Source organism: Microtus pennsylvanicus, chromosome 3 (assembly GCF_037038515.1).
Source record: "Microtus pennsylvanicus isolate mMicPen1 chromosome 3, mMicPen1.hap1, whole genome shotgun sequence".
In the NCBI taxonomy this organism is placed as follows: domain Eukaryota; kingdom Metazoa; phylum Chordata; class Mammalia; order Rodentia; family Cricetidae; genus Microtus; species Microtus pennsylvanicus.
Genome location: NC_134581.1, coordinates 58640658 through 58665170, shown reverse-complemented (window position 1 = coordinate 58665170; position 24513 = coordinate 58640658). Strand labels below are relative to the sequence as shown.

The following is a 24513-nucleotide window of genomic DNA, read 5'->3' as shown; positions in this document are numbered from 1 at the left end:
GTGCACGTGTTTGAGCACATACAAGTATGTGTAAGTGTGGTGCCTTTGGAGGCTAGGAGAGGACATCAGATCCCCCAGCTGGAGTTCCAGGTGGTTGTGAACTACCTGACTTCTGTGCTGGGAGCTGGAATCAGGCCCTCTGCAAGAGTAGTATATACTCTTGACCACTGGGCCATCTCTCCAGTCTCCGATGGTTATGTTTTTAAAACATCATTTTAAAACATTTTAAACATCATTTTAGTATTTGCCTTACCAATATACAAAAAAAAACCAACAACCCCAAAACACTTTCTTCTGGACAGTACTATTGAAGGAATTAAAACTCATGGGATCAAAGACAGAGTTCCTGACAGTTGTGAGCCAGGCAGTTTGTCGCCTGAGCCCTAAGAACCTCTGCCCCATTCATGTTTCCTATGCACCTGAGTTGGGGCTTCACTGGTTAACCAATGACTGCTCCTGTGTGCTCTGTGTGAAGAATGGTTATTATGGGTTGAATGTGACACTTTGCCCCCAAATTGGCATGTTGAACTCTTAAGCCTCAATATATCACAGAATATGACTGTATGTGGAATCATACTTTTAAAAAAGGTGGTACATAAACTGGGCAGGGATGGCCCATGCCTTTAATCCCAGCACTTGGGAGACAGAGGCAGGCAGATCTCTGTAAATTCGAGGCCAGCCTGGTCTACAGAATGAGTTCTAGGATAGTCAGGGCTACACAGAGAAACCCTGTCTCAAAACAAACATAAAAACTAAAACCAATAAATCAAAAAACAAACCTCTAACAGTGATACATATAAAAAAGTCACACTTACACCAGTGTTAGGATCTGACAACATAGCTGGAGGGACAACCATGTGAGGACACGGGGAGAAGACAGCAAGGAAAAACAACCTCAAAGGAAACCAATTACAACTTGATTTTAAATTTCCCATTTCTGGAATTGAGACATAGGAATCTCTGCTGTTGAGCTATCCTAGCCTATGGTATTTTGTTCCAGCCGCCCTAATGGATGAAGAAATGTACCATCTGCAGATCACTGTCCTCAAACTATTATTCATTAGGGTTCAACTATTGCAAGCCACAGAAACCAAATCCAGTCAATAGCAGCACACAAGGAATGTCCTCAGGATACCGGTGCACTCTATGGAACCTAAGTGAAGGTCCACTGCCCTCTGAAATGCATTGAATCCAGGGCTTGGGCTGTCAAAATTCTGACTTTTTCTCTGTTGCTTTTCTCTCTCTTTATGACAGTTTTTAAAATCTAACTAAATTTTGGGTTCTTGCTGGGAGAGACTGATTGACCTAGCTGTTGTGAGGGCCATCCAGCACACAGGCAGGAAAGAGCTCATTAGGTATTAAGTCCTCTGTGGTATGAAGGATCTGCCCCACAAGGGCAATTAAGAGAGTATCAGATTTATGGTCAAACCTTAATTTTATCACAAATTACAAAATCAAAGCAAGAGTAGTTCATGATCCACGCTGGTGCAACACTGCTTGTGACCACACAGCTGTTTCTCAACTGAAGGAGGAGGACAAGGGGCAGCTCCAAGAACAAGAACAACCTTGTGCTCTGAGCTGTATGGCCACTGGAATCTCACAGCTGGCTGAGGGTCAACCGCAATTCCAGCATGTAAAATTTTTCAGTAAAGTGCAGCTTCAGGCTGGATTCACATCTGGAACCTAAAATCTTACCAAGGAGAGAATATGAGGTGATGCTGATCATTCTAAAGATATGAGCACAGAAAGACGATAGGCAGTATGGAACCAGGCCTGACCAGCCAGAGCCCCAGCTAGAGCTTCAGTCCCTGACTGAGCACAGTGCAGCACCGTGTCTTCTCACCTGTCCCGTGTACTGTGGGTCTACAGACTAAGGCTCCTATGCTGTACTCTGGTTCCCTGTCTGCAGGCTCAACAGGAAATGTTGGTCAAATGCTTGCTGGGCTCACATAATCACAAACTAAGCAGGAAAAGAAGAGAAATATCCAAGTACATTTCTTTTCAAGATAAAAACTTTATTTTACAATTTTATAAAGCAGCTTTACATTAAGCACAAACAACCCATTTAACTTTGTATAGAAACAAAATACCTTTCCATTTGAAAAAATCAAGTTTCGCTGTATATAAAACTAACATGTGCACATTGTGCTTGGACTGCAAAGTCTGTACAGCTTTACAGAGGACCACCCTTCAGAAGGGCATCCGGTAAACACGTTATTGCATATTTGACACATGGCATATACCCCACATGTACAATGGAGGAGAAGCGAGGAAACAATTACAAGAACGAAAACAGCAGCTTTTGGTGAGAGTCTGTACACCAAAAAAGAAAGAGTCCCGCCACATCTGGAGAGTGTGCTTGTGTCATTTCTGCACCTGCTCATGGATGCTGCGTGGCTCTGGAAGGAAGCCATTATATACAGTAACTCCTAAAGGGTCAAACCACCCTTTGTCTAGAAATTTTGGCTGGTTTTACTACTGAGATGGCAACAGATTCACAACATGAAAGCTAACTCAGATAAGTGACTCAAACCAGTATTTTTAAAGAAAAATTTAAAGAAACACAACAAAAACTTAAAATACCCTCCCCATTCTCTCTATCCTCAGGATAGTAAACATTTACACGATTTAAAAACCTAGGAAACTTTGTAATTTTCCAGAGGCAAAAATGCATGGGTCCCAGGCAGCGCTCCTCTACACATGCCCAGCTCTCCCGAAGCAGCATCACCCCATCTGTCAAACACGCTGCGGATCCCACATTGCAGGCAGACTTCCTGCACACCTAAAGTCTCATTATGTAAACTCCCAGGTGACGAAGGCATTCTCAAGTCTGAGAAGCCAAGCACTGACAGTGCTGTCACAGGTCAATGTGATCTCTTAGGGAATTCTGGGATCACAACACAAGTCAAGTAGCTGTTGCAATGTGGAAGGCAGTGGAAAAGCAACAGCAGCGAACTGCCATTTCTATATCAGAAAGAAAACAAAGCAAACTTTCCCTCTTCAGTGGAAAAGGACAAGCACATTGGTAAGGCACTGGTGTTTGCCACAGAAGCAGTACCACGATGATTTCCCTGACCCCTCTCATCTGAAGACCAGTATGCAAACATAAAGCAAAGTCGGGACCACTCTAATAACAAATCTGATAGAGTGAACTGTGTTCCCAGGTAGGGAAGCTTGTTTTGAACATCAATACTGAAAATAAAAAGGGAGTCCTCATTTTTATTGCTGAGACAAATGTGCATGTTCAGATGTTGCTGAAACACCGTGTGTGTGAGACTCACAAAGGTAAAAGCTGGGAAACCTAATGACCACACTGGGTTCATTGTAGGAAAAATTAAGGTGTGGTCATATAAACTGGGAGTTTACACTTATTTTTCAGGACATATCTGCCTCTTTTGATGTCAATATGCTTTATATATGTATCATTTATGTATGTGTGTATGTTCATCATATATATTTCAACAGTTTCAACAGTTAGCTGACTTCAACAGAAGTACAACATGTGGGCAGATCATTCACGTGGCTCTTAAACATGCATCTGACCGATTGCATGGATAAGTGCCACTGTTTGTCCCTAGAAAGTGTGAGACTCATGTTACCAAACTATCTCCATATTATCACACCATAAACAAAAACCAGAGCAAAACCAATCCTTGTTGCTTTTACCTAATGCCTGAAGCCCTACAGCAGACACTGTCCACGGCACGAGGACTCTGAAACCCTTAGGAAATCTGATGGCACACAGACAGCAGACATGGTAGCATCTCTTCTGTTTCAAAGGTGGAATCACTCAAAATGAAGTTTCAGAGAAAAAGTGAGGACAAGAAGCGATGGTGAAAAAGCGATGGTGGCAATCCAGGCAGGAAAACCTTCACTGAGACTCCTGAACATAACATTTAACCCAGCAATTTCCCTTTAAGGGGGGAGAAAAATCCTAAAAGGGATTGATGGTAGGCTTCAAACCATTAGGTCTGTCACAAATTTAGGCTTATAATTAACATTCTGGGAAATGTCCTCAAAATGAACAAAACTCCCAAAGTGTAGTATGAAATGAAATGCAACGTTCCAGACAGTGACAAAGACACACTGCGCTAGGGGCAGAGATGGGGAAGATGATTATCAAACGTCTACTGATTGTAGATCAAGTTTCATAAAACATAACATGTCTGTAATTTCTTGTGCAGTCAACAAGTTTCATTTTAGTTGTGCTTATGCTATGTGACCATGAGACCTGAACAAGGCTGTGTTTAAATATACATAGTTCAAGAAAACCATAATCCAAAATATTTTCCATATATAACTAAACAAATGCAACAAATACTCACTTCCTCCCAAGAAATGAACCTACAGGAAAGAAACACTGAAAAACACAGTCCACGATCCAGGCTATACGCACATTTACTGCAGTACAGCACACCGTTTTCTAAGAGCCTGCTTTCGGCATAAATATAAATAATCACATTTTAAAAGCACTCCATACTAAGTTTTAGGTAAGTGCTGGGCAGCAGGTTAGCAGCGGCAACTTACCGTTACTTTTCACAGACAGAACGACTCTGCATGGAGGCCTAAGTGACGAGCAGGGCAGAGATCACATCTTTGTTCAGCGCATGGACTACTTTCAGTGCCTACATTTCTAAGCACCTGACCCATGGAATGCCATTGTTTCAGAAGACTAACTTTAAGGGTCTCTTCTCATGTTGCTGTGACCCATAAACCCCGAACATACACCATTTTAAATGTGTGGCGTGCTGCTGAGCTCTGCCGCTGACACAGAGCTCAGCCCTTGAGTTCCGAAGAGGCTGGAATGCGCTTTTGGTTTCGAGCTCTAGTTGTGCTTTGCCCTGCTGCCTTTCAGGTAGCTTTTCCACCTCTTGACAAACTCTTTGAAGATTGGAGACTCATCGATGGTACTGAGCAGCTGCAGCTGGTTGATGTGGGTGGTGTGATAGTCCCAGCGGGCCAGGTTGGGAGCAATGCCCAGCATGAAGTGGCGAAGGTCATAGATGGTTCCAGAGCCAGTATCATACAAGGGCAGCATGGCTTTAAGAGATTCCATGCCACGCTCATACAAGGACCTTGCCTCTTTCCCAAGTTTCTCCCCTGCTGTTTCTTTTAGGTCATACAGCCCAATTAAAGAATACATAAAGCCATTTAAAACAAAAGAGCTAGGTGTAGTTGGATATTCTTCATACCAGTCATGTTTATTCATAAACACAGCTTTAACTCCATGCTGCTCTGACAGAAATTTGTATGGGGCTGTTGCCCTTAAAGCTGAATTGAGGAATATATGGTCTTTTGTTAGAAGATAGGCCCTGACTAATGTAGAGATGGCTTGCCCTTGTGCCATAGCAGAGTACCACCCTGGTTCTAAAGACTTAAACCCTTCCCCTAACTTCCGGGTCACCATAATTGGCCAGCCACCTTTCTCATCCTGGTTCCTCACTAGCCAGTCACTAGCAGCAAAGAATGCAGCCATGTGGGCTGTGGTTGAGATGGTAATGTTGTCCAGGAATCCCTTCCCTTTTGCAATCAATCTAACCACCTTTTTGGGCATGATTTTGGTTGGCTTGACAGCTTTTGTGTTGGAAAGACCCACTCCTTTCCTGAGGTCAGTGACCAGGTCTCTGGTAACTGTACTCCACGATGTTCTGGGTCCAATGCCGTAGTATATATCCCTGTCTTTAAAAGCAATTAGCTGGGTGTTTGAGACATAATGCACAGTGAAGAGCTGATTCTTTTCTGTGGTCTCCAGAACCACAGATACACTCCCATTTGTTAAGAGCTTGAGGTCAAATGAAATAATGAAGTCTTTTGTGTTTCCCAGCTGTAAAGACACACCTTCACTGGTTTCTGTGGGGAATAGACCAAAGACGGGTTAGAATAAAATAATTTTAAACTAGAACTTTAATTGCAATTTATTCATGATAACTACTAACCCCCAAAAATTAACTCCAGTATTGTGTTAACAAATTTTGCTAAGTAGCAAACCTGGTGACTTCATGATGGCTTCTCCTTATATTGACTCTGTCAGGTTTACAGAAAGGATTCAGAGCAAATAACTGTCTTTTCTAGACCTGATGTCAACTGGTCAAGAATCACTCATTATTCTAAATATACTTATTCCATAAAAAGGAGGAAAAATAGCTGAGAGCTGGTTCAATGCATATTAATACAAGAGCATTAAAGTTCTAGGTAGAATGGTACGTATGAAATTCATTTCTAATGCAGCTGGTAAGTGTTTTACACTCTAGACTTAACATGATGCCTGCCTGCTTAGCCATGGGTGTGCACTGTTACACTCCCACTTTACAGGTGTGCAACTGAGATACACAGTCAAGTAATCTCCCAAAGGACTGAACCCACATTTTCCAGTCTGGCTCTTAATCTGATGTTGAAAAAGGTGTTTTTTTTTTATATTCTCTGGAATTATAAACAAAATTACTGGAAATTAAACAATGGGATCGTGTTTAACATAAAAGGAAGGAAGGGGAAAAATACACTTTGGAGTTAAAAACCCTTCACAGCTCCTGCTCATCCAGCAGCTCTGAAAAGACCTTTCCAAGTCCCAGTTTTTTCAAGTGCTGGCAGAGGCAGTATCACTTTGGGGGTTAATTTTGACAGTTTAAAGAAGACAGTGGCTTAGAGTAGTGATAAATGTTGGCAACTACTGATGCTAATTACCACATGCTAATAAAATGGCTTAAGCTGTTTTATTTGGCAAATTATGAAATACGAAATTTCTCTTATCAACAGTTATGGCTGGCTCTCGCAAGATGACCCCCTGAATATGTTAATCTAACAATTATCAAAAGACACTGTGCATATTAAAATCAACTAACAACAACGAGCACACGCACACCCCACATGAATATACAATACACAGAGCACATATTTTAAACCATCAAAGGGAAATATGAACACCTTCTTCTGTGTAGCTTTGGCTGTCCTGTAACTCACTTGGTAGACTAGTCAGGCCTCAAACTCAGAGATTTGCCTGCCTCTGCTTCCTGAGTGCTGGGATTAAAGGTGTGTGGCACCACTACCTGATAGAATATCTTTAATCTTTACATGGCTTATATTTCTCAAACATACCCACATACTGACTTTCATTTGGTCCTCACTCTTCTGAAGTAGGTAAAACATGGATTATTCTGTTTTACAGGTGGAAACCTGCAGGTTTTGTGAGGTTAAACAGCTACTATAGCAGGGGCTGTACTATACTATACCCAGGTTTCAAGGCCCAAGTACAAAGACTGAGGAAGACAAATGGCACTGGAAATACATGCTCAAAAGAATGTTCAGTAGAGGTTCCTTCTCTCAGACCTAGGCACAGAAGCAGACCTCTGCTTCCAGCAGTCCTTGAGAGGATAGATAGTCACAGGAGCAAATATCAGATCAGTCTGGATGGTGTTGGTTTGTGAAGTCAAACCTCTCAATGCTGGGGTCCACCAGTACCACACACACACACACACACACACACACACACACACACACACACACACACACACACACACACAGCCCAAGGCTCTTAATGACTTATTTGATAGAGCAGACAATTATAGAAATTGTATCAGAATGAGAACATGATAGCCAACTTATGAATCAAATAATACTGGGTGACGGTTTAAAAATTGACCACAATAGTAAAATCTTTTAGTTCAGCAAAATCCATTTTACCTGTCAAAATGTCAGCATGCATTCTCTCTCTAACTAGCACTTTCCTCCTTCCCAATAAAAGAAAATCTGGAGCTGAGTTCAGCTACCTGATACACTGTGGGATTCAGAACTGAAGTATAAATCATACAAGATTAAATTACACTCGGCACAGTATACTATCCTGAGTCCTATTTTTTATCATTATTAAGTATTACATATGTCTGACAGACTGGTTAACAATGCCCCATCTTAGTCCAGATGAAGGGAAACTGAAATCCATTTCCTCCCAGAATTCTGTCCTAATTTTTCTCTTTATTTATAAAAATTAAATTAAGTGACATGGTTTAATCAATCCTCTTATTATGTCTTAATATACCAGATGAGTCCAAAGGATTCAGTAATGAATGAACCTTTTAAAATGTCTGATTATTAAATTTTCTAAACCCTTGACACTAATAAAGGTGGATCTCTTGAGACATACAGGAGTGACAAAAAAGTCACAGCCCTCAATCAGTCAACAATTGGTGTCTTCCTAACAATTATATGAAACCAGTCTGCAATTTCCTTCTTCCAGCATACATGGGATTTATATAATCTGCAAGACTACTGCAGGGTCAGAGTGGTGGCATAAGGGATGGGGTGGCAAGCAGAAAACACACTGGATGTTGTGAGCTCTCTCAGAACACTGTGCTGTCTGGAGACTCCTACTTCAATCTACTAACAGAAGTTTTGACTTCCCAACCACCTGGACTTCCACAAGTCCATGAACCCTCCTTTCTGAGCAGTTATTTCCAGGAGCCACTGACACTTTGTGTTTGGTATAAATGGTACATATGTACACTGACAAAGGAGGACAAACATGCTGCCCATTATTTTATTGATTTGACACTGAAAGCAGAAGTACCAAAAACTATCACCACCACCATCAAAACCAAACAGAAGAGTGAGATTACATCAAGCTATAAAATATAGCAATTAACAAAATGAACAGGCAAAAACTTGCCAGGCAGTGGTGGCCCTTAATCCCAGCATTTAGGAGGCAGACAGGCAGATCTCTGTGAGTTCAAGGCTAGCCTGGTCTACAGAGAGAGTTCCAGGACAGACTCTAAAGCTACACATAGAAACCCTACCTGGAAAAAACAAAAAAGAAAAGACAACAAAACAAACAAACAAAAAGAAAAAAGAAAAAGAAAAAAAGAGAAAGAATGAAAAGGCAAAAACTACAAAACAGAAGAAAACACCTGCATACCATAGATCTGAAAAGGTGTTAATATCCAATGATACATAAGGAACTCAATAGAAAACAAAATCAATTAATTAAAGAATACATAAAGGGTCTGAACAGACATTTCACACAAATAGCCACATGATGTATGCAAAGTTGTTCATCCTTTATCTCAAGGGAAGTACAAACAAAACCATAGCAAAATACCACCCACCTTACATAAGAAAAGCACAGGCACTAACAAAGTCCTGCTGCAGTGATGGGGAGAAAGGATCCTTGTCATTTGGAGTGGGAAAGTAAATTGGTGCCGACACTACAGCACTTTGAACTTACCTCCCCCTCTACTACAAATTAAAACCAGGACTCCCAGATGAACCAGAAATCCCACTTCTGGGTCCATACATAACCAAAAGAAACAAAATTAGCATGACAAAGAGATGTGTGGGTGAGAGATATCCTATGTTCATTGAAAGATCAGTGGAAACAGTCAAGACATGGAAATAACCTGTGTGTGATGGGTGAATGGATAGTGTGGTCTGCTTGTAATTTTCAGTTGTAAAAGAGAAAGAAATTCTGCCATCTGAGAGCTAATCCTTATGAAAGGCAGATACTGAATGTGGAATTTCTACTATACTCTAATTACATTAAACATTACTAGTAGTTAGTAAGAAAGCTGAACTTATAAAAATAGAATGATGTACTTAGAAACTGGAAAATGAAGAAAACAGAGAGTTGGAAGTCAAAGAATACAAGCTTTCAGATACCTGATGCTCAGCATAGTAAACTCGAGATCTCTTACCAACATACACACTAACTCTATGGGGTAATGAATATGTAAATTATCTTTTGATTTCATGTTTTTAAAAGATTTTTATTATTTTTAATTATGTATTTCTGTGTGGGTTTGTATATATGAGTGCAGGTGTCATGGAGGCTAGGGACATCAGATCCCCTGGAAGAGGAGTTACATATATGTGGTTGTGAGCCTGACATGGGTGCTGGATTCCAACCCTGTGTAAACTACTTATCTTGATCCTGGTAACCAATTTACAACATGTACCAGCATCAAAGCATCATACTGTACATCTTAAACATACACAAATTCATTTGTGAGTGACATTCAGTAAAGCTGGAAAAACAGAACAGTCTTTAAGTCAGTACCCTCACACAAAGCATAAGCGACTACCTTTATTCATTCTTCATCAACATGTTTACTACATGAAATGAGAAATAGCCCTACTCAAACCTGGATGAATGCTGAGAGATGAGGGTTAGGCAGGAAAAGGGCGGGGGGGGGGGTACTCAGCAGAAGCTGGGAGAAAAGAGCTAAACAAGAGAGCAAGGAGGAGGAAAGATCATGAAAGTGGAAGGAAAAGAATGCTGTGGGAAAGCTAGTTACAAGTATTCAATTCTGTATCATTCAGTTTGAAAATTTAGAAGACAGCCAGGTATGATGGCATGTGCCTGCAATTTCAGTCCTGGGAAAGAGGCAGAAAGATCAAGAGTTCAAGGTAATCCCATCCTCAACTACATAGTGAGTTTGAGGCCAGTTAGGGCTATTCTGAGACTCCATTTAAATCTATCTACCTACCTACCTACCTACGACCTACCTATCTATTCTCTCTCTCTCTCTCTCTCTCTCTCTCTCTCTCTCTCTCTCTCTCTTTCTTTATCTATCTATCTATCTATCTATCTATCTATCTATCTATCTATCTATCTATCTATATATACACACACACACAAACATATACATATATATATTTATATACACACAGAGATCTCTCTACAGCTATATAGATTTTTAAAAAGAAAATATCATTTAATAAATAAAGAAAAATATGTTGCAGAAATAAAATGGTTCCCATCATGTGTGTATGTTGATTTTTTCAGGCTGGCTCTCACTGTGTAGTTCAGGCTGCTCTGGAACACATAATATTCCTGCTTCTGCTTCCTAAGTGACGAGATCACAGGTGTACTACTACATGTTGCTTATAAAATAGTTCTCTACTTGGTGATTTTGTTCCCTCTTGGGGAAAAACAACTCCTTTGGGGAAAAGACCAAGAAAGAAAAATAATCTCTGGTTCTCCAGAGCCCCAGCTTACTTACACCTACGTTTTAAGAACAAGTTTCAACTTCTCAACAATGATGCTCTGAACTATTTCCCACAAAGCTGTATTTTCTAAACACTCTTCATGCTTCACAGCCATGTTTTAATGATGCCACCTTACTTCCCTGATTCTCACTCCATGTAGCTGCAATCGTTCTCCCTCCCCTACAATACAGCTCCCAGAACCCCCAGAATAACATGTGAATGCCACTCCTAGCTAGCAGACTCACTAACAGGGAGCAACTATGAGTGGGTGTATGCTCCTAACAACATGGCTTTCAACAGTTCTCTGTGTGTTTGAAATCACCCAAAAAAAGTGTTTTTTTCTCCAGCCACTGAATGAATGACAGGCTAAGATTCCTCATTGCAGGATGTGTGAATCTGCCTTTGCATTCTTCAAAGCATCTAAAAGAATCACTGAAATGTGTAGCTGTCAACAGGACAGTGTTAGACCATTCTAAGAAAACCCTCCAGAGACTCTAGGCAATCAGATAAAGGCCACAATTTTCTACCAGCATCTAGACAGCGCTATCGAAGCAAAACCAAACTCCTTGGGTCCACCCAAAACCAAATGTTCTTTTGCTTCATATAGTAATTTCCTGCTACAGCAATCTCCTAGGTATAAAACAACTATTCTTAAGCATTTCCTTATAACTTCTCACCTAGCCATGGGAGATGTCTTATAATAAGCAAAGACCATCTATGTACTGGAGTATTACAAAACATCATGGGAGAAGATGTTCTAGTCTCAATAAAACTTAAGGCCGTCCCTTCTTTGCAAGGCATTATAGAGGTCCTATAGAATGAGGGATTTGTATTTTGGCTTTCCACGTCTGTAATCAATAAAGAACAAGGAAGAAATAAAAAGGAGGTCTTACCCTCTTTTTTCTCTTTACCTATTCCAGTTTGGAGGGAGGGGGAATGAGTTCTGTACCTGACAACATTTCATTAAGCCTGAGGTGCTAAGATTATTTCATTGTCTTTTTAAGTAATGGGCTCATTAATTCTCATGGCTATTGATTAGTACAGGAAAATACATTACATCCTAATTAATGAGACTGTCTCAGTAAAAGGGAAATGTTGCATAAGGTTAATTTGATCTTATAAATGGTTTTATTAATGAAAATGGTTTTATATGAAGTTTCAGATAATTTAGTATATTAACAAAATTTAGTATGAGAGCAGGCCTATTTGGTAATGCTATAATTTCTTGAAAAAAAATGCTATTGCTTAAAAATATGCAAAGGAAAGGATGGTTCTTGCAGTTAAAACAAAATTTAACCTAGGGCAGAATCATTTAAAAATTCAACTCTGCTATGCTGATATTCTAAGCCAAAGAAGACTGGGGATGTATTCAATGGCAGAATACTTGCTTAGTATGTACAAAGTCCTGGGTTAGAATCTAGTATCAAAGACTAGCCAAACCAAAGAACTTCATTCTGGGGTTTACAGACCCCAGGAGGAATACAGGTTTATGTACATCTTAGCATCACTCTACAGCTTGGTTCTTCACAAAGTAAATTAACTCCTCTCCATAACACTGTTTTTTTTTTTTTTTTAGCTGTTTCCTTTTGGGGGAGTTCACTTAATGACATTATTTATGTATGTAACATAAAGAAAGGGCTTGCTATTATGTTTTTAAAAACCATTACAATTTTAAAAGTGCACCAGTTTGTTATAAGTCAATTTAAATGTAAGACACATATAGAAGGAAACTCACCTGGAGCAATAAACTGTTTAACATTGGTGGATCTAGACTTGTCAGCCACACTTGCCATGAAGCAACCCTTGGGCACAATCCATTCAGTAGGTCTGACGTTTCTGTCCCTGTCTTCTGCTGTTTCGTATACCTCTATGTGCGGGGGTTTCTCAGTTAGATTCTTGCTGTAATGACTTAGTCCATACTGTGCAATCTGAATTGGGTAGAAATAGCCTTGAGGTCCCCATTGTGTAGATAATGGCACACCTATAAAAAACAAACAACCAATCACTAAACCCAGACACTGAGGAGCTATTCTGAGCACTATTCACTGCTGCATGTCTGAGGAATGTTTTAGGTTATCCACAACTTGATGCTTTTTTTTCAGTCTTCATGCTGTGTTGATCATTCTTACACTGAATGTACATTGTTGTGCATCTTTGTAATCACTTGTTTTAAAAAAGATCATACATAACTAATCTTTATTAAGTGATGAAATATTTAACTTCAGAGGACTACACTTGGGAGAAAGAGTACGTGTTCTAGAAAGCTTACCAGTAGCCCAGGTCTCATTGCCTGTCTAGTCCCTGTATTAGTACAGTTTTTATTGAGATATATATGTTTCTGTGATAGCAGGAACTGAACTCTAGGCCTTGCACATGTTAGGCAAATGCTGTACCGCTGAGCCAGATCCCCATCCCAGTAACTATACTGTTTTGAAGTACAATTTCCGGAGATTGGTGCCTTAACCTCACTGATGAGACTCTGAGGCAGGTTAATGGAAAAATCCTATTTACTCAGTCTGGGCTTATTGGTGCCCTTAAATCACACCAACCGAAGAGCTTCAACAGGTTTACACTTTGCCTTTTTCTTCTTGCTGAGAAAGCTATATAGTGGCTGTGCAATTAACATCTTCAGTTTCTTAGTCCTTAATACAATCAAGCTAGAAAAACCCACGTAGAGCAAACGGATACCAACCTTCAACTCCACTTATACACTTGACTCTGTCTCGGACTTCCACATTGTAGCCTTCAAAGGACATAAACACACCATCAGGATGGTAAGGGGCTCTCTGTGCATAGACTTTGGAATAGCTATGAGAGAATTCAAATCGATCATAGCCATCATACTGGACCACCTTTCCGTAAACATCAAAGTATTTCTCTACCCAAGTGAATGGAAGAAAAACTTCATTCCCCTCTCGTCTCCCTTTAATTGTGTGTTCATCATTTATGAGGCAGTCAATCTCCTCATATTTGAGTCCTAACACCTTGCTTCCCCCATTGTTATTGAAGCCCCCAACGATAGGGGGTGCTTTCTGTTGCTCCTGAGGAAATGCCTCCTCTGGCTGCTGCTTGGCCATGTGGTTGGCATAGTGGTTACTTTCAGATGCTGCTGTTCTTTTTTCTAATCCATCCACTCTGAATCCACTGCTCAAGTGCCGAGGAAACTGGATTGCTTTGTCGCTGGAACATTTGTTCCACAAAAGTACTGTGACCAAGGTGAATAGCGCACAGATGATAATCAAAGTCTTGTAGTTGACCCGAGCTGCCAAACAACGCATATTCAGACCATACCTATAGAGGCAAGAAAAAAAAAAGCATGCAGCTTCATTACTGATGTTTCATAGTTAAGTTTGCTACACTTAAAGCATATTTATTAAATGTGCACATCAGGACATTTTATCAAATGCATGTAATCTGATCACATTTAAAACTACGATCCAAACTTTGCAGTATAGGCAAAAGTAAAAGGTAAACTACTCAGCACAATCCTCTAAAGCATACATGTTCAAATTTTCATTTCGTGCTCCTTTGTTACTTCAGGATTTTCTGTTTGTTTGAGACAGATTTCTATGTGTAGCTTTGGAGCATTTCCTGGAATTCACTCTGTAAACCAGCCTGGCCTTGAACTCATAGAGGTGAGCCTGTGTCTGCCCCCCGAATGCTGGGATTAAAGGCATGTACAACCACCACTAGGCTCAGGAATTTTTTACTGTGCTCCTTATTTGTAAAGTAGTTAAGATTAAACAATTTAAGTTGCAGCCCTTCAGTAGCTGTCTGAGAAAACAACAAACAGAACATCTTTGCAACTCTTGGGTCGGTCTCCTGTTACTCCTCAGTCTGCTCTGAGCCTCCCTTTTTGCCTGTCTGCCTCCCTTAACTCACTCACCCTTCTACCACTCAGAATAAAAACTTCGATTCCCACATTGCTCACCCAGGACCTAACCTGACTAACTTCACTACTGCACAATGACAAAGCCATGGTCATTTCTCACATGCAGCACTGGCCAAACTGGCTCCTCTTTTTTACCCATATCTAACACTCCACCCTCCAAGTCTGTTTTCAACACAGCAGTCAAAATACTTTTAAATTTAAGCCATTACCTCCAATAATTCTCTTATTTCTCTGTTAGGTTTCTGTCTGATTGACCTGTCCATTGGTGAGAGAGGAGTGTTGAAGTTTCCTACTATTAGTGTGTGCGGTTTGATGGCTGCCTTGAGTTTTAGTACGTGGGTGCTTTTATATTAGGGGCATAGATATTCAGGACTGAGACTTCATCCTGATGAATTGTTCCTGTTATGAGTATAAAATGTCCCTCTCCATCTCTTCTGATTGATTTAAGTTTGAAGTCAACTTTGTTAGAAATTAGTATGGCCACACCTGCTTGTTTCTTAGGGTCCATTTGCTTGATAAGCCTTTTCCCAGCCCTTTACTCTGAGTATGTGCCTGTCTTTGTGGTTGAGGTGTGTTTCTTGTAAACAGCAGAATGTTGGATCCTGTTTTCGTATCCAATCTCTTAGCCTGTGCCTTTTTACAGGTGAGTTGAGTCCATTGACATTAAGTGATATTAATGACCAGTGGTTGTTAACTCCGGTCACTTTTTTAGTAGTAGAGTTTGTGTGTTTCCCTTCTTTGAGTTGCGTTGGTGAAGGTCTCTAGATGTCTAAGTTATTGTGGTCATTGTTGGACTCCTGAGGAGCAGAAGGAGGGAGAACATGAGCAAGGAAGTCAGGACCATGAGGGGTGCACCCATCCACTGAGACAGTGGGGCTGATCTATTGGGAGCTCATCAAGGCCAGCTGGACTGTGACTGAAAAAGCATGGGATAAAACCAGACTCTCTGAACATGGCGGACAATGAGGGCTGATGAGAAGCCAAGGACAATGGCACGGGGTTTTGATCCTACTTCATGTTCTGGCTTTGTGGGAGCCTAGCCAGTTTGGATGTTCACCTTCCTAGACCTGGATGGAGGGGGGAGGATCTTGGACTTTCCACAGGGCAGGGAACCCTGACTGCTCTTCAGACTGGAGAGGGAGGGGGAGAGGAGTGGGGGAAGGGGGAGAGGGGCGGGAGGAGGGGGAGGGAAATGGGAGGCTAGGAGGAGGCGGAAATTTTTTTTTTCAATAAAAAAAAAACTCAAAAAAAAATTTTAAGCCAGATACGATGGCTGTTGGTGGTGCACGTTTTTAATCCCAGCACTAGAGAGGCAGAGACAGGTGGATCTCCATGAGTTCAAGGCCAGCCTGGTCTACAGAGTAAATACCAGGGCAGCTAGGGATACAAAGAACCCTATCTCAAAAAAAAAAAGAAAAAAAGAAAAAAAATAAGTCAGACAATGTCACTTCAGTACTGAAGTGAGAAGACACTGATGTTGTTGGCTCTGCTGGCCATATGGCATACCAGCCAGCTATGATGATATGTTAGAATCATTGGGGAACATGAGAAATTATGTGTTCTATGTGTGATGTATGGAACACTTGCAATTACTCAGAGAAAGGATATAAAGCACAATTTATGTTTTACACAGTTTTTAAATGTGAAATATGATTCCACAATTATTTATTTTGTTTGTAATCTCTTCTCAGTTTCCTCATACTATACCTGCTTAGGCAGGATCAGAGGAGCAAATGCCCAAATGAAAATATTTTGTGAAAAATTAAATGATGAATTTCAGTTAAGGAAGTTAAGTGAACATATAGCCCACTCATTTCTTCCAATTATAAGATAAACTTTAAGCCACCAAATGCCTAAGATCAACACCCCCTTTTTGATTTAAGGTTTATTTTTAATTATGAGTAATTGTATATGTCTTTATGTGGTTATGTGCTCATGAGTGTGGGCACCCACAGAAGCCAGAATTGTCTGGTTCCCTGCAGCTGGAGTTACAGCTGGTTGTGAGCTACCCAATATGGGTGCTGGGAATTGTGCTCTGAAAGAGCTCATAATCACTGAGCCATCTCTCCAGACCTTCTACTCCCACTCTTAACAGTTTGGCAAGATGCAGCTTGTGTTCAGACTCGCTTCAAAGTCTCAGGGCAGTACTGCACTGTCTTAATATAGTTACAGATAAGGTTTAAACACAGTCTGAAAAAAAAAAGAAAAAAAGAAAAAGAAAAAAAAAACACAGTCTGATACCTGCCACCATGGAAATGACTTCATTAAGGAACTTTTGGTCCTCTCACAAATTCTACAGTTTTGAAAGGACGACATGCTGGTTGATTATTTCTCTATCAGATGTGCCCTTTCAATCTGGCAGTGTATCCTCCTGTGGCTTAATGGAAGTGCTGTCTTTGTGGCTCTCTACATGCTACAGAGTTACATTTTAAAAATAAAATTCTCTGGGATTACTTCTGTTTTTTCTATTGGCATTTTCCCCGGTTATCTGTCTCTTTTTCCTGTCATTAAGTTTTCATCACATGCCTGGTGACCTCATTAGATTCTCTCCATTATTGAAAAGATGGTCTGCTTTTTGGGTAGACTAACTCCAAGTCAGAGGGGACTGAAGAGAAAGAGCTATGTGTGGGCCAGGCAGGTGCTACCAGCAGTACTCCTCTAGGTGAGAGCAGGAAGGCAGCAGGCAATCTAACTATCAGAGCAAAGATGGTTTTGGAAGCTTAGCCATTTCCAATTTCTGTATAGAAAAATCTGCCTGTTGTTTCACCTAGGAGTAATGCCAGTAATCTGCAGGGACAAGTGGAGAGGTGAGCAGAAGGTGCAGGTAGGCCTTCTGGTACCTTTGACAGTTCTCCTCATCACTCAAGTCTTTTCACTTCCTGCTTTTAGGCGTTTTATTTCAGTGGAACATCGAAAAGGAAAAGAAGTAAAGATCTATGTGTATTTGAAAACATACACAGAATTTAGAAGCTGGGAATATAAGTTTAATATCTAAAATGCTTGAAACTAGAGGGTTTGGATCTTTTCTGGTCTTTAGATTTCTGCATGCATGTAGTATCTTGGAAATGGGACTCAAATCTAACCACAAAATTCATTAACATTTTGTATATATACCAAACCTGAACATGAATTTTATATACTTTAAAGATGTATTTACTTTATGTATGTTTGTGCACCACATGTGTGCAGGTACTCTCAGAGACCACAAGAGGGTGCTGGACTCCTGTAACTACAGCTGGTGGTTATGAGCTGCTCAATGTGGATGTTGGGAAGCTAAACCAGGTCCTCTGCAACACCAGTAATGCTTACAACTGCTTAGCCATCTTTCCAGATCCAAATTTTATGTAGTATTTTTGATGATTTGTGCAAGAGGTATTTTCATGGTGGGGAATTTTCCACTTGTGGCATTAAATCAATGTTCAAAACATTTGGATCTGGGACATAGTTAAGATTTCCTTTTGTATTTGAAATATTTAACTTAATAATGTTTCATCATTTATACCATTACTATAAGAAAACTATTAAATTATTTAAAACAAAACAGCATGGAGTACGGTATAAGCAATCTGTAAAAGATCATATATTTATAAATCAAAGATTTCCTTAAGTTGTAATAAAGGCAAACTATAGAAAAACACCAATGTGTTATCATTTATACAATGTATTAACCACATCTGGCATTTTGACTATTAAAAGAGAAATACTGGGTGTGCAAGGTGGCTCTGCTTGACAAACCTGAGTTTAATCCCCAGAACTCATGTGTTAGGACTCATGAGGCCTGGGAGTAAGGCCCAGTGTTAACTTGCTGAGCCTAACTCAAGTTTGGTGACCTGTCTCTGGCCATAACTTCTGCATATGAGTAACTCAGCGCAGCCGGACCTAAACCCACTTCTGCCCAGCCACTGCTAACTGGTAGGATATTATTGGCCTCTATTCCTTACTCCACCTCATCCCATCTCAGCCCTATATAAGTTCCTGTCTGATGCAATAAAACGAGATCCTGCTTCAACAGACTCCCAACTCATGTGTTTCTCCCCAGTGGCCGTGTGTGTGTGTGTGTGTGTTTGTGTATACACTCACCATCCCGCTAAGCCCCAGGGAGAGACCAGTGGGACCTGTCCTGCCTCAGCCCTATCTGCTGGAGAACCTGACACTCATGCAATGATGGAAGGTGAGAACTGACTCCACAGTTGTCTTTTGATCTCCAGTATTACACTCCAACACCAACATCATGGCACACACAATAATAACAAAATTTAAACACAGAAATATAAAGCTCTTTGTTATATCTGAGGAGTGTCTTTCCTCCTCTACCCAAATATGAGTAACTGTTTATGGAACAATACTACCTTTATAACAAGGTACATGGTGAAAAAAACCTACATTTTAGCACATTTTTAATAACCTTAATGCCAAGATTTATATCTGATAACATTTCTTACTAAAAAGGAATTGTGACTTCGTAGAGAAATGGAAGATTTTAGATGCGGAATCATGACAGACAACAAATAAACTTTCAAAAATCAATGGAATCATAACCCATGCCCAAAATCCCAGTTCTCTGGAGGCCCAAAAAAAAAATTTTTTTTTTTGAGTTTGAGACTAGCTTGGGTTACACAGCAAGGTCATGATGAGAAAAATGTCAAGAAGGTATTAGCTCAACATTGGAAAAAATATTTTAACTGTTAAATCTGAACAACAGATATATTGTATACTAAGTTATATACTTACATGTTTAAACAGTTCCACAATTTAAAAAATACTGTGCTGTGCAGCTAAAAGACATAGTAGTCAGTTGGAAAGTTCCTCTTTCCAACTGTGAGAATTTTTGCCAGTGGTGGTAGTATATACCTTTAATCCCAGGCAGAGGCAGATGCACCTCTGTGAGTTCAAGCCAGCCTGGTCTACAGAGCTAGTTCTAGGATAGAATAGCTAAGGACATACTGAGAAACTCCATCTCAAAAAACAAAAACCAAACAAAGTGTGAGAATTTACATCTGGTTATTAAAACACCTGGAGTCAGTAATAACTCACAAGTATCAACACTACTCAAAAAGGAGAAAGGCAGACCAAAAAATCCAAACCAAACCAAACCAAACCAAACCGACTACCTTCTAAAATGGTGAAAACCAGTAACTAACTTTGAGAACTATACTTCAGAATGAACTGAACCCCCAGTCAACAAGTATTCCATTTCTTAGAAAACCAGTTAGTAATGTAGAAGAGAAACACCAGGAAATCAGCATTATGTAATCTTTCACGAAATGATAATTGTAGGTAGTGTAAGATGGTATGTCTGCTATGACTTGTTTTCTTATTAACTTATCAAAGAAAGAGAGAGAAAAAAAGCCAGGTGGTGGCGGCTCACGTCTTTAATCCCGGCATTTGGGAGGCAGAGGCAGGCAGAATTCTGAGAGTGAGAGGCCAGTCTGAACTACAAAATGAGTTCCAGAGCCGGGCGGTGGTGGTGCATGCCTTTAATCCCAGCACTCAGGAGGCAGAGGTAGGTGAATCTCTGTGAGTTTAAGGCCAGCCTGGTCTACAAGAGCTAGTTCCAGGTCAACCTCTAAAGCTACAGAGAAACCCTGTCTCGAAAAACCAAAAAAAAAAAAAAAAAAAAAAAAAAAAGAGTTCCAGAATAGCTAGAGCTACACAGAGAAGGCCTGTCTCGAAAAACCAAAACCAAAACAAACATACAAACAAAAAACCCCATATCAAGCAATTAGATTTCTTATCATTCCTAGGTAATGAGTAGAAGAAATAGATGAAAACATACTCAAGCGAAGCATTTAGTCATCTTTTTCCTTATAGTGTTTAATAATAAATAGATCTCTATTCAACTTGTTCTAGTCTCTTCTAGAATAGAAATTCTATGTTTTAGATCTCTTTATTCTTTACTTTCTTCAAATCTTTTACATCTCTCTTTTCGTTTGCATTTTGGGAAAGCTTCTCAAATTTGTATTCTATATCATGAATTTAATTTTCTAATGTATTCTCTATTCTGGTGCAGTTTAATTTGGCTACTGCATAATTCAATTTCTACACTATTGCTTATTTTAGTTTCCATCCTGTTGTCCTTATTTTATCTATACCCTTTGAATTTATGTCTTTCTATTAGCTAGTATTCTTCTTTTCATTCCAGCCTTACTGCCTTGTGAATTCATTTTCAACATTCATGATCTCCACAATTTTTCAAACCTGCAAGCATAAGCAATGCTTTCCAAAATTTCTGTGAAATAAACTCTTATATAGAGTATATTTTGTTGATATGGAAAAAACTGAGCTGGAAGCTTCCTTCCTGCCAGCTAGCTTTCATAATCTCAGGAGGTGCTATGTAGGCTGCCAGGGGAAGAAAAGACACTTACAACGTACCTAGCTGTGAATCCTAAGACCTATAAGACTAATGTGCCAAGCAAGATGTACTGTTAGGGAAGTAACCAACTGCTCCCTATTAGATTTGAGACCTATCCCACAGGAAGGAATCCATCTCTGGTATTTGTACACCTGGTTAAAAACCCATGGTGGAAGAGATCACAGGCCCTCATAGGTAAACTGAATATTGTTAACCAGCTAAACTGACACTATGTCAATTCTAAACACTGATGTGTATACCCATAGGCGACTGCTACTCTTGGCCTTAGTCAGAGAAGATTCTTTCCACGGAATGTTGGTGAATGCAGATTCATGGCTAGATATGGCACGGTAAGTACAGGTGAGTGCTCATTCCTTCTTGAATACCTTTACGATTCAGAAAGCATGGTGGAAGAGGAGTGTAAAGAATGTAAGCCAGAGACAGGAAGAAGAGCTATGACTGTTATTTTCTAGACAAGACATAACCATTGCTGATGTGGGAGTGTCATATATCAATCTATTGATTTCTTTGGTTAAGCAATAAAGAAACTGCTAGGCCCATTGGATAGGCCCACCCTTAGGTGGGTGGAGTAAACAGAACAGAATGCCGGGAGGAAGAGGAAGTGAGGTCAGACTCCACAGCTCTGCTCTCCGGAGCAGACGCAGGAGAGACGCCATGCTACCTGCTCCAGGGAAGACGCACACCATGCCCCAGCTCCGACCCAGGATGGACTTAGGCTAGAATCTTCCCGGTAAGCGCACCTAGGGGCGCTACACAGATGATTAGAAATGGGCCAGAGCAGTGTTTAAATGAATACAGTGTCTGTGTAATTATTTCGGGGGTAAAGCTAGCCGGGCAGGGCAGGCGGCTGGGGTTTTGGGGACATAGCCCCGCCGCCGCCCCCTATTACTACAAATGACGCCCAGACGTGTGGCTAACTAAACCTACTTAAAAAACCTGAGAAGGCTTAAAAATAAGGAAGAGAGAGCTTAACACAGATTTTTGCTGTTTGTTCGTGGCGTGCCGTAGAGAGATTTCCTGATTCAGCAACAGCAGCAGAAAAAAAGCTGCATTATCTTAAAGCTGCTTCCTGGGGCTGTGCCGCCAGTGCAAACTCTGGCTTTATGTTTGTGTTCCCGCTTGGGATCGGAAGGAGAGTGCTCTGAGACCGTGAAGATGACTCAGAGCTCCCCGCCTGCTCCTGGGCAGAAGGCAGAATCAGGCTTAGGCAGGTGGAAGAGCATGGCGGATTCCTGCCGCCATACAGGGATGTGTTTTTAGACTGCGCAGTGCTCTGCCTGTCAGATTTGGATGTTACTTGGATGAAAAGAATTTCTGTGCTGCACGCTCAGTCTCAGAATTAAAGTGCTGAGTGCCGCTCCTACCTGGTAGCCCCAAGAGGCTTCCTGACTCAGCTTCAGCTGCAAAACCCTGCAGCTCATTAAGAGGTCCTGCCACGAAACACTTAAACGGTGTTGACGAAAAGCTGAACGCATGCTTTTCGGTTTTCAGCCATAGCAGGAAAAAAGCTGCGCCGTTTAAAAATGCCAGCTTTCTGGGCCATCCTGCCAGGGCAAACTCTGACTGTTTGAGACAGGAGGGCCGGCTACAGAGAGAGGACTTGAGTGTTGTCTGTTGTAGCTTGCTGGCTGGCAGGGACCTTGAAATGCTATAAACATGGCTACAGCCAGAACCTCAGCCAAGAGGCTGAAAAGCTAAGGAATGGACTGGATCTAGCTGGCAAAGCCACGCCTTTAGTCCTACTGATATTGCTTGGTAAATTAAAGACTCACGTGGTCAGAAAAAGAGAGATATACAGTAAAGAGAGATTCAAAGACAGAGAAAACTTCTGAATGGTTTAAAGTGTGTTAAAAATATATGCAGACTAAAAGTTAAAGTTCTTAAAGTAAAAAAGAAAAGGAAGAGAGTTGTTGTGTGTACACACCTTTAATCCCAACACTTGGGAGGCAGAGGGAGATAGACCTCTCCATGTTTGTCTTGAGATAGACTTCAAGGTGTGGTAGCACATGCCTTTAATCCCAGTGCCTAAAAGGCAGAGACAAACAGATCTCTGTGAGTTCAAGGTGTAGTAGCAAACACCTTTAATCCCAATGCCTTGGAGGCAGAGACAGGCGGATCTCTGAGAGTTCAAAGACAGCCTGATCTACAGGTCAAAGATATATGCTCAAAAAGCAAAAAGTTAACCTAGAAATGTCACAGCTTAGATTCTTAAGCGCCTAGTGATTTAAAGGCACAAATCAAAAGTGCTCCTGGATAGTAAAAAATTGCAGATTCACAATAGGACAGATTCAGACCACTGAATGAGTCACACTGTTGGATGAATGTACGTAGGCTTGGGAGAGAGAAGAAAAAGAATATAGAGAATAAAGTTAATGGTTAAAAAAAAAGTAAAAGTAAAGTCTTTAAAGAGACAGAATAAAGTAAAGTGATAGAGTAAAGCTAAGCCGCGTAAAAATGAAAAATTCACAAAGAGTCTGGATTATGTACATTGTGTTTTCTTTAAAATTTTTGACTGTGAAGGAGCTAAGTACAGAGAGACATTTCATTATATGGGCTGCCAAGTGGAACCAGAACGGATATCATGAGGGTATGATTTCAGAATTTGGATCTAAGGATATGATACTTTGGAAAAGAGATTCTTCTTTTGTTTTCACAGAGGATGAGACCCTGTTCATTTCTTCAATTCCGATTTGGTATGATGGACCACGTCCTCCTGAAGGGTTGCTGTGAACATCTTCAGAAAATTGCCTTGCTCAACTGCCAACTGAGATAAACCTGGCACACAGGTTACACCCTAAAATCATTAACGACGCCCCCATTCAGCAGGAAGCAGTTTGGAGAGAAAAAACTGCGCCCATGTTCCCAAATATAGTTTATAAATGTTCTTTTACATTTAAAGGGGGAAATGATATAGGTATGAATAATTTGTATTGATAGAGATTTACGGTCAATTTTGTTATATGTATAAATGTTTCTGATGTAATTTTTACTTGATAACTGTTTTGTTATATGTAATTTTGCTATGTTAAGGTTAAAGCCTTCCTTTTTTTTTGTTTAAACAGAAAAAGGGGAAGTGATGTGGGAGTGTCATATATCAATCTATTGATTTCTTTGGTTAAGCAATAAAGAAACTGCTAGGCCCATTGGATAGGCCCACCCTTAGGTGGGTGGAGTAAACAGAACAGAATGCCGGGAGGAAGAGGAAGTGAGGTCAGACTCCACAGCTCTGCTCTCCGGAGCAGACGCAGGAGAGACGCCATGCTACCTGCTCCAG

General features: G+C 40.5%; 1 protein-coding gene across 2 annotated transcripts in view; it reads right to left on the bottom strand.

Annotated features, from left to right (window-relative positions):
* Positions 1-2000: 2000 nt before the first annotated feature.
* Positions 2001-24513, bottom strand: part of Glce (glucuronic acid epimerase) — a 75556-nt gene continuing 53043 nt past the window's right edge. For both annotated transcript variants that reach the window (XM_075965588.1, XM_075965587.1), the window contains 3 exons: positions 13667-14265; positions 12710-12955; positions 2001-5850 (listed from right to left, as the gene is read on the bottom strand). In XM_075965588.1, coding sequence (XP_075821703.1) covers positions 4826-5850; positions 12710-12955; positions 13667-14252 — 1857 coding nt within the window. In that variant the 5' untranslated portion in view covers positions 14253-14265 and the 3' untranslated portion in view covers positions 2001-4825. The remainder of the gene's footprint in view (positions 5851-12709; positions 12956-13666; positions 14266-24513) is intronic.